The sequence below is a fragment of the Labrus mixtus genome, chromosome 9 (genome assembly GCF_963584025.1).
Source record: "Labrus mixtus chromosome 9, fLabMix1.1, whole genome shotgun sequence".
NCBI classification, from domain to species: domain Eukaryota; kingdom Metazoa; phylum Chordata; class Actinopteri; order Labriformes; family Labridae; genus Labrus; species Labrus mixtus.
In genome coordinates, this window is record NC_083620.1 from 1,024,489 (window position 1) to 1,035,393 (window position 10,905).

General features: G+C 39.7%; 1 protein-coding gene across 2 annotated transcripts in view; it reads left to right on the forward strand.

Annotated features, from left to right (window-relative positions):
- Positions 1-10,700, forward strand: part of ankrd13b (ankyrin repeat domain 13B) — a 35,932-nt gene extending 25,232 nt beyond the window's left edge. For both annotated transcript variants that reach the window (XM_061045826.1, XM_061045827.1), the window contains exons 10-15: positions 1,108-1,244; positions 4,865-5,022; positions 5,253-5,441; positions 6,470-6,633; positions 8,688-8,764; positions 10,199-10,700. In XM_061045826.1, the coding sequence (XP_060901809.1) occupies positions 1,108-1,244; positions 4,865-5,022; positions 5,253-5,441; positions 6,470-6,633; positions 8,688-8,764; positions 10,199-10,400 (927 nt within the window). In that variant the 3' untranslated portion in view covers positions 10,401-10,700. The remainder of the gene's footprint in view (positions 1-1,107; positions 1,245-4,864; positions 5,023-5,252; positions 5,442-6,469; positions 6,634-8,687; positions 8,765-10,198) is intronic.
- Positions 10,701-10,905: the final 205 nt, after the last annotated feature.

Consider the following 10,905-nt stretch of genomic DNA (forward strand, 5'->3'; position numbering starts at 1 on the left):
CTTTTTCACTTCTTCACATTCACCGTCGCTTCTGCATATTTAAACATTTAAAGGAAGAATGTGCGATTTTCTGATCCAGTAGATGTCGCTCTTGTTCCCAGCATTAAACCAAAACAAACTGCTGTTTGACACCTCCTCTATTCTGAAGCCTCTGCACTCCTCCAGCAGCACACCTCCAACCCCTCTCCAATCACGATCACATGAAGGAGTTATGAATTAGAACACACCATAACTAATCACCATTAAGAACAAGCGGCAGACAAAATTGTCCTTTGCTCGAGCTGCACTTGCCTGTGACCTGAATTGTTGTGTTAGCATGCTAATGTTAGCACACTTTGTTTAGCTCATAGCTTCATATTGCACATAAATTGACACAGAATGACTGTGATCTAAACACACTTACGTGACATCCAAATAATCAGTGAGTAGACTAGTTTATCCTTCTTTTCTCTTATCTTTGACTAAAACAGTTTTATATGTAAGGTTGTCCCGTCCATGTTGACATGATGTAAACACAGCTCCAACAACAGTACAACAGCTGGCGGGTCTAGGGCTTGCCACTCGTTGTAGACATAGGATATACTCTGCTGTATTTATGTGTAAAATATCACACATTCTTCCTTTAAGCCTCTCTATTCTTGATTAAAAACACTGAGACACACACGCCTAGTATTTGCTCTGCAAAAGATATTCCAATGATTTGTGCACGGCTGTTTTTTAAATGCAACAATGTAAAATAAAAAATGTATTTTCTGTTACTGAAGTCTGTATCAGCCTCTGCCTCCTGTAATTATGTGTACATATGAGTATTTTAGCCATTGACTGTGAAGCAGTGAACAATCACATTCCCTGTTAAAATAAATGAAATAAGACACTGATAACATTTTTGCTAAATGCTGAAAAATGCTCAAAATCTAAGTATGAAGTCAGTTCCCAAATAGACAATAGCCAGACAAAAAAATTACAAACATTCATAACAAAACAAACACATTTTACATTTTTACACTTTAAAAAAATAATCTTTGAGTGGTGGCATTGATTAGCATTTTAAATAACAACCACATGTTATAAAGCAGTTTTTAAAGATTCATTATTAACTGTCTGCAGGCCCTGGTAACCCAGATGTCCTGTCCTGCTGTGACCAATCCTGCAGCACTGACAGCCGAGGAATACTTCAACCCCGGCATATTACCAACTCAGAGGGACATTGGCCACCCATGCCAGCTAACCACCAAGACCCAGAGGTGATTACAGTAAAAGAACAGGAAGCCATGCATACATTAATGTCACCCTTCAAACTCATTTCCAAGTGCAGAAACTCAAAGGAGGGAATCCTGCAGTGTCTCCTGAATATATTGAAGCATTTGGTTTGGATATTACTGTTTTAATAACCCTATTTTTTAATATCCTGTTTCGGTTCAGAAGCTGAGACCTTCTGACCAATCGTTTGTCCTTCATCCTTTAACTGTCAGATGGCTTTTCCTTTTCAGGAGTCCATTTCATTGTTCTTTGTCCCTTACATAGCAGAAAGAGGTTTCTGAGCAGATAATTTTTATATTACTTTTACTCCTGCTATCAGGCAATGTACAACCGAATCCAGGCCCTGCTTTAAATAACATTAGTACTCCTGATGAATTCAGAGCCAGGACAGGCCTAGGATTAATTCATTTAAATATTAGGAGTCTGCTTCCAAAACTAGATGTTGTTAGAATCTGGATTCAGTCAACCAATGCAGACATCCTTCTTTTATCAGAAATCTGGCTAAGTAAAGCAGTCTCTGACAAGGACATTGCTATCGATGTGATTGCCCTCGAAAAGGTGGAGGAGTGGCTATATATATGAAAAATAAATTTCATGTTACCCTGTTATCCTCACTCTCCATCACCAAACAATTTGAACTCCTTGTCCTGAAGCTTGATTTCTCCCATGGCCAATCTCTCACAATTATAGGTTGTTATAGACCTCCCTCTGCCTCCCCTGAAGCCCTAGCCTCTCTTGCATCTTGCGTGACCGGGTTTAATTCCAGTGAGCTTCTTTTGGTTGGTGATTTAAATCTTGACTGGTTGACTGCCTCGTCTGATAATCTAAAAGTTATCTGTGACTCACTAAATTTAACTCAATTGATCAGTTCCTCAACTCGGCCCAATACTAAAAACCCATCAAAATCTTCCTTACTTGACCTTATCTTAACAAACGCTCCCCACAAGTACATGGATACAGGTGTGTTTGCAAATGACCTGAGTGATCATTGTACCATTGCAGCTACAAGAAACTCCAAGCTTCCAAAGTCAAAGCCCAATATTATATGCAAAAGAGATGTTAAAAACCTTTGCAGCTCAGCTTTTATGCACGATCTAGCTGCCTTTGAGTGGAGTAGAGTTGCTCTATTTGATGATGTAGAGCTGGCTCTGGAATACTTTCATGAGGAATTCCGACGTATTGTCAATAAACATGCTCCTTTTCGAAAATTTAGGGTAAAGGGCCGAAAAAATCCCTGGTTTTCCTCTGAAATTGGAAACCTCCTCAAAGAGAGAGATATTGCTTGGGCCAGGGCTTGGAAAACAAAGACAGAGGTAGACTGGCTCAGCTTTCGCCAGCTTAGAAATAAATGTACTTCCCTTATTAAGAGTGCTAAGTCTGACTTCTACTTAAATTAATCCATAAAGAATATAAATGACCCTAAAAAAATTTGGCAAGTCATAAAATCTTCTTCAAATCATGTGACAACTAATGACTTACCAAGTTCTTTAATTACTCAATATGGTACACTGTCTGATATGACAGACATACTAAATTGTTTTAATGATCATTTTATTTCTGCTGGATCCTTGTTTGAGTCACTAAACCCTGAACTGACAACTGCTGGTCTGGCTAGTTTTAACACACCCTTGACTCCGCAGGCTGTGAGTGGACCCATCACTTGCCCGTTTGAGTTTATGTCTGTATCTGTCACTGAGGTAAACAATGCACTAAAGAGGCTGGACACAAGTAAAGCAGCAGGACCTGATAAAATTGAACCATTTTTCTTAAAGTTGGCTGCTGATTTTATTGCTGAGCCTCTCTCACATATTTTTAACCTGAGTCTTACCAGCAACAAAATTCCTAAAATCTGGAAGTCGGCCTTTGTTCTCCCCCTGTTAAAAGGGGGTGAACCCACAAATGTAAATAACTATAGACCAATTTCTAAATTGTGTATTTTAGCTAAATTGGTTGAGAGGATCATCAGTGACCAACTAAAGGAATTTTTAGAATCAAATAATATTTTATCTCTCCAATCTTTAGAAAACAGCACAGCACTGTTACAGCTGGGCTGAAGGTCCTAAATGATTTAATTGAAGCTCTGGACAGCAAAAAATATTGTGTCGCTCTTTTTATTGATCTTTCAAAAGCATTTGACACAGTTGACCACAACCTGCTGATTCAAGCCTTACATCACACTGGCTTATCTAAACATGCAGCTGCCTGGTTTGCCAATTATCTATCCAACAGAACACAATGTGTTCAGGTGGCTGGAACTACCTCTTCCTTTCTGGACATTACTAAAGGGGTGCCCCAAGGTTCAGTGCTGGGACCCATTTTATTTTCAATCGATATAAACAATCTCTGTAATAACTTGTCAAATGCAATGTATCATTTTTATGCAGACGACACCATTATTTATTGCTGTTCAACCTCACTCACCCAGGCGTTTGAGTTTTTACAAGCTGCTTTTAATATTATCCAGTCTCGTTTATATGATCTTAAATTGGTATTAAACACAGATAAAACCAAGCTCATGGTTTTTCCTCGTACAAAGGTGCTACCACAGAACATTACAAATATTGTAACATCTAAAGGAAAACCTATAGAACAGGTTTTAAACTACAAGTACTTGGGTTTTATCCTAGATCAGGAGCTTTCATTTAAAGCATTTTAAGTCACTAAACTTTGCATGAAGCTTGGGTTCTTTTTTAGAAATAGAACCTGCTTCTCTCTCAGGGTCAGAAAGAAATTAGTGACAGCGACCTTCTTGCCCATTCTTGATTATGGGGACGTGCTTTATTTGAGTGCGTCGTCCAAATGTCTCAAGTCCTTGGACACTATTTTTCTTCGGCACTGAGATTTGTCACTGGCTGTAGTCGTCTCACCCACCATTGTGAATTGTATTTGAAATTGAACTTGCCTTCTTTGAGTGCACACAGATACGCACACTGGCTGACCCTAATTTATAAGGCTCTTTTAGCCTTGATTCCTTTATATTTGTGTGCTTTATTACAGAGAACAAGCAGTCGCTATGCCCTGCGTTCTTGTACTACACTTGTTCTATCTGTTCCACGGGTAAGGACTGAATTAGGAAAAAGAGCTTTCAGCTTTGCTGCCCCCTCTGCATGGAATACTCTACAGACTGAATTAAAACTCCCTGAACTTATTCCACTTGGAGCTTTCCGTTCTATCTTGAGGGACTGACAGTGTGAAACCATTGAACAGTGCCTGTGTTTTTAAAATCTTAAATTGTTGTTTTATTGTTGTGTCATAGCTCCCACACTTTCTTTTTTATTGAAAACACTATATTGTTAAGCTATACTGTCACTTAGTTGTAACTTTTCTTTTGACATGTGCTGCTGACCTCTTGGCCAGGTCACCCTTCCTGATTCTGATCTCAATGGGTTCTTTATCTGGTTAAATAAAAAAAAAAGAAATATATATATAACAGCTGTTTGTTGATGTTCAATCTAAGCTGATGTCATTCATATATTTGTATTCCTCTGGCCAAATAACTATATACATGAATGTTGCCTCCATGGTTTTAAAATACTACTAAGGTCCGATGTTTTTGGATAATATTCAGAATGTGTTTGTAATGTGTGTGGTCTCTTGTTTCCAGGTTTAAAGCCAAGCTCTGGTTGTGTGAGTCCCATCCTCTGTCTCTGGCAGAACAAGTGGTGCCCATCATTGATCTCATGGCCATCTCAAACGCCCTGTTTGCTAAGCTGCGTGACTTCATCACTCTGCGCTTGCCACCTGGCTTCCCTGTCAAGATTGGTGAGAGCAGAGATACAGTTAGTGAGACTGATAGAAGGAGGAAGGGAGGGAAGTTAAGGGGATGGCTGGCTTAAAGAAATGATGCAAGGTTTTACTTTTAATAAAAAGATAAAAGATCAACTGAACAAAATAAAAATAGGGAGAAAGTGAGATAAAATGACATTTTTTATAAGAAAACAATGTATTCAAAAGGAGACTCTTGGTTAACTGTTTCTTTTTATTGAATTCAGAGATCCCTCTCTACCACATCCTGAATGCTAGGATCACATTCAGTAACCTGAACGGCTGCGAGGAGGGGACAGGGGTCCGTGCTGACAATGACCCTGTGGTGGAGGGTGATGTACAGAGAGAGACTGTGAGGACAGAAACCCCTTCTCCAGGAAGTGACTCCTCCAGTGTGTCAAGCTCCAGCTCCACCAGTAAGAACATAACAGCATAGGACACATTCTTTCCTATCAAATTACAGTGTTGAGAATCAACTTGAAAATGGAGACTTTAACAAGTGATTTTCAACAGATATGTAGTCAGAAGCTGATTCTGAATCTCACATATAGTGCTGACAGTAGTATCACACAGTCATAAGCAGGATTTATCACCTACTGTATGTTGATATGTTCTCTTTGTTCTGGTTTTGTCTTACTTTCATCATCCTATCACTTGGATCATAAGTTCCATTTAAATTTGCAGCAATGCAGAGAGGAGACAACATTTACAATGTGAAGGTTACCAATTCTCAAATCCTGGATGTAATCCTTATCAGTCTTTGTAAATAGTAAATGTTAAAAAAATACATGGCCTTGAGCAGGGGTCTCCAACAGGTAGCTTGGGGGCAGGTTGACCGACTGTGTTAAAAAAAAAATCTGACTACAGTTCATATATTTGGCCCATAAAAACAAGTGTAAAGCAGTATTGTTTTCTTGGACATTGATGTGAATTTTCAGCAACATAGTGGCACTATGTGGCACAAGAAGAAGTGTAAAATATTCAGGTTTTTTTCTTGGACCTTGATGTGAATTTAAGAGTATTGATAATTTCACAGAGTACAAACAGAAGCTTCATTCAGCTGATGTGTGCTGTGTAAATACATATGAGCGATTTGAATGATAAAGTTTTTGCTAAATGTTGAGAAATGAAGAGAAATCTCAAAGTAGCTCTCAGATGAAGAAAGGTTGGAGACCCCTGGTCTAGCAGTAATGTCGTGTGCCCCATGTGGGGAGGCTATGGTCCTCATTGCAGCAGCCGGCATTTCGGCTGTCCTATCAAATAAAGGCTAGAATTCCCCATAAAAAAAATAAATAATAAAAATACATGGACTACTAGTTCAGTTGCAAAATATATTTCCAAATAATTGAAATAGTCCTAATCTGGATTTGTCTTCTTTTAACTCAGAAAGTGTTGTTTGACTTCCCATAATGCCATCTCTTGCCCTTTCCCTCATGTGCTGCAGTGTCATGTCGTGGAGGAGAGATTCCCCAATGTGTGTTTGAGCCCCCCCCTGGATACACCATGCTGGGTGGCAAACAGAGAGACAGCATGAGGGATGATGCAGAAGACCTTCTCCAATTTGCAATCCAGCAGAGTCTGCTGGAGGCCGGCTCCGAGTATGATCAGGTGGGCTTGTGTGAGGGGGGGGATTTGTATTTTCCTAAATGTAATTATATTTTTTAATCCCCAAGAGGAAATATAACTTTGAAACTCTTTTATTGAGAGATATGCTACAAACACACAGGAGTTATACACATGCACTAACAAGACCTTAAGAAATGTATTCATGTTGCCCGTCACTCTGTCATGAAGAGATGACAGAGTGACAGCTGCACATGAACAGGCACCTTTTGAGCAGTTAGGGCTTTGGTGCCTCGCTAAAGAGCTTTTCTTAGGGAGTGAACTGGTACCTCCAATCCCAATTCCATACTCTGACTCTTCTGCCAGTTGAACTGGTGACCCTCCGGTCCCCACAGAGTGAGCTACTGCTATCCTCTATCTGGTCAAACAACTCAAAATCAGAACTTTTTCAAGATTTTTTGGATAAGCTCTGCCTCCTAAGTCTCTGTTGCTATGCCAGTCAGTCTGACTTTTCTCTCCAGACGCTTTCAGTTTGAATTTATAGCAGTCGCACATTTATCACTTGAAATCTTGTTCATTTTTCCAACAAAAGATGGAGACAAAGGGATGAAAAGCAGTCTGTTCACTTCTACCCAGTGACAATTCATTTGGCCTGCTAAACTGACAGTTGTTGCTGCAGATATCATTTTAATCAGCTGAGCTAGTTGAGCTTATTTTAGTTCCTTGAATTAGGAAAGATTGCCGGTTCCTCCTCACTTTTTAATATTTCAAGCTTATTTAACGTTTCTGGGATATATGTAAGTTTGTAAAGGGGTCTGCTCACAATGTATTTGGTTTAGCTTTAATAGAAGAGGGGGATGTTGTAGAGGAATCAGCTGACCAGTTTTCATAACGTCCTTCAGCAGTGGGACATTGTCCTGACTAGTCGTGCAATCTCTTCATACAGTAGTGAAGCGTTTGTTAATGGACTTTACTGCTGACACTCTGCGATTAACAGCATCTACTAGAATGAGAAACAGGCTGTGGCTCAGTGGTGGAGTCGGTCATCTCTCAACCAGAAGGTTGGGGGTTCGTGCAGCTACATGTCCAATTTGTCTTTGGGCAAGACACTTAACCCCAAGATGCTCCAGCTGCTTTGTCTGCAGTGTAAGAATGTGTAGCTGATACTTTACATAGCAGCCTGCCATCAGAGTGAGAATAAGTGTGAATGTGTGACCTGCCGTGTTAAAGCGCTTTGAGTAATCAGAAGACTAGAAAAGTGCTTTACAAACTCAAATCCATCAGATTAGATTAGATTAGAAAATGTTATTGATCCCCAGCAGGGAAACTCATTTGTCACCTGGTCAGTTCATACACACAATTAAACAAACTAAAAATGTTCATTAAAATATCGGACTGCTGCAGGAACAGAGGAGCTCCTGAGCCGTTCAGTGGAACATTGTGACATCACTAAAGAGTCCTTTAAAAACACCATGTGGAGGATCGCCTTTATAGATCAAAACAGTTTTAAGTTTGGTCCTCATTCTCTTATGAACAGTGATCTCAAGTGAGTCTAATGCCAATCACAGAGCCAGCTTTTTGAATCATCTTATTGATCCTGTTTTTATCATCCACACAGATGCTGCCCCCAGCATACACCTGCTCCTGACTTATGCGTCCCTGACAGTCCCTGAAACAAACAAACAGATCTCTGGAATACTCACAGAATGTCAGTGAGCGCTGGCTGTTTCTGGTTCAACACATAATAAATATGGTATAGTGTGCTATCCATGAAGATAAAACTAAAACTAAAAACATTGAATGATTAAAGAAGGAAGATATGGAAGATGTACATTAAAAGTGTAATGCTACAAGGTGCTCCTTCACTTCAATCACATCTTATCAGTAATAGCTGTATCAGTAGTAGTATTCATAATTTATATTCAGATACATAATTCATTATAAAGCCAGCTGGATGTCCCTGTGCTGTATGTGACATGAGCATACATTAACAGGTAAGAAACCTGCAGCGAGGACACATCTGTTTAATGAGATGCCATCGCTTCATCCGTCCATTATTCTGTTTTCCACACTCACACTTCCTGTGCAACTTTCTGTAGGTGACCATCTGGGAGGCACTGACCAATAGCAAACCAGGAACGATCCCTCTCTCCTGTGACCCGAGTCGCCTAGAGAGGTAAAAATATATTTTTCTTTTCTCCTGTGTAACTTTCTTTTCTGTCATTTTCTTCCTCTTGCTCTGTAAATCACTAAATGTCATTCTTCTCCTTCCAATCACTTGTTGACAAGAGGAAGGCAGACTTGAATTGAAGAAAGTCATTTTTGGGAGGAGTGATTTTGTAGAGATGGTGAAAGGCACAGCATGTTGCATGTTGCATGCTGGATTGAGATGAGGATGAGAAACAGAGAAGGTAGCACTCAAATGAACAGCAGTCAGACGAGGAACATAAAGATAAAAAGCATTTATTGTAATTCAAGATCAAATGACTTCTCCTACAGCATGCCTCTTTCTCTTTAGTAGAACAATGTGACAGTCAGTCGATGGTTTCTCTTCAACATCTTGCACCCTTCCATTTCTTTGATATCAAAGGTTTCTTTCACATCAGTCCAGACTCTCCCCTCCTGTCGGCTGTGTTGTGAGAGAGAGAAAGAAAGACTCTTCATCTCTTACCTTTAGACACAGTATTATTTTATGTCTTCCCTATGTGTAGATCTGTTGGCAGATACACAGACTGTAAATAAATTAAATCAAAATGAAACCAAGCATGTTAACTTGTTGTACTTATTCAAATCCTAAAAGGGCTTGGAGTGTCTCTCGGTCATGTAAGAGGTAAAAAAAATCAAAAAACAAATGCAATCTTGTCTGATTTAAATGAAGTATTCTAAATATGTCATTGAGATTCCTAACTTTGTGAAATCCAAAGAAACTAAATAATCCATGGAGAAGGACAATGTGTTTGAGATGAAAACAGAATAGAATGTGGTAACCTTCTTTTTTGGTCCAGTTATGTCATTTGATCCACTTTTAACATCCTGTGGAAAAATAGTTCTTTAGGATTGTTCACTTTTGAAATAATCTCTCATAACAATATTGGGCTCTTTTACTGGACAATAGACTTTACAATAATTTATTTATGTCAAGTCTGTGCACGTGTGTCTCTTTTTTAGACTGTTGTCAGTTATGTCTTTTTTTAATTGTATTTGTGTCTACTTTCTAATAAGCTATCAATAATGAGTCATGAGAGTGAAGTCATTACAAAGATCACAGGTTCCTTATTAAGCTAAACTTCAATCTACAACTTACATTGAAGTCAGTAACAACAAGTTTTTTAACCCATGAAGTGTGGAGCTGGAAAAGAAGTTTGTATATGACATGTTTGCAAGGATGGTCTCTTTACCAGAAGACAAACTATGTATCAGTTTGAAACATGGACACAGGCAAAGTGAATTTTAACCCCTGGAAACCAAAACATGTTTTATAGCCATGCTAAATGATTTTAAAACATTAATTATATAAAAAACTGTTTAGTGAAAATAATCCACTGCAACTCTGACTGAATTTACACCTGTGTTCGTCTTTTGTTAACCCCCCTCCCAATCCTCACCCAAGGACCCCCCAGCACAAGCCGTGTCCCCAATCCAACCTCTCCTCCACCCCTTCCAAGAAGAAGCCCACCAACTGCTGCTATGACGAGCAGCTTCGCATCGCCATGGAAATCTCAGCTCGGGAACAGGAAGAGGCGGAGCTTCGGCGGCGCCAAGAGGAGGCGGAGTTACAGCGTATCATTAAGCTGTCACTCATGGAGAAATGAGAGCTGAGGGGTCTGAAGGGTCTGAAGGGTCTGAAGGGAGGGGTCTGGACCAAAGAAAGAAGAAGAAAAGAGGCTACTCTTAACTTAAAGCACACTCACTAAGTGGCTGGACATATTTAAATGATTTGATCCTTTCTCTCCTATCAGCTTAGCCAGACCCTCTCCATGAAGCCATACTGTGACGGGGCGGTCCCGCCTCAGACAGCCTAAGACACAAGTCTCCTCTCTCTTCTGCTACATGGTACTTTCTTGACCAGTGCCAGTTTACAAGCAACAATAAACCCAATACAACAAGTTCAATGGAATGTCTCCTTGGATGACTGATGTCTGTCTGTTTGAAGGATGTGTGTGTGTGTGTGTGTGTGTGTGTGTGTGTGTGTGTGTGTGTGTGTGTGTGTGTGCGTGTGCGTGTGCGTGTGTGTGTGTGTGTTTTCTCAAAACCAGCTCTCCAAACAGGGGTCAACAGGTCACCTTCTGTTCTGAAAATACACTAACAGAAATGCTT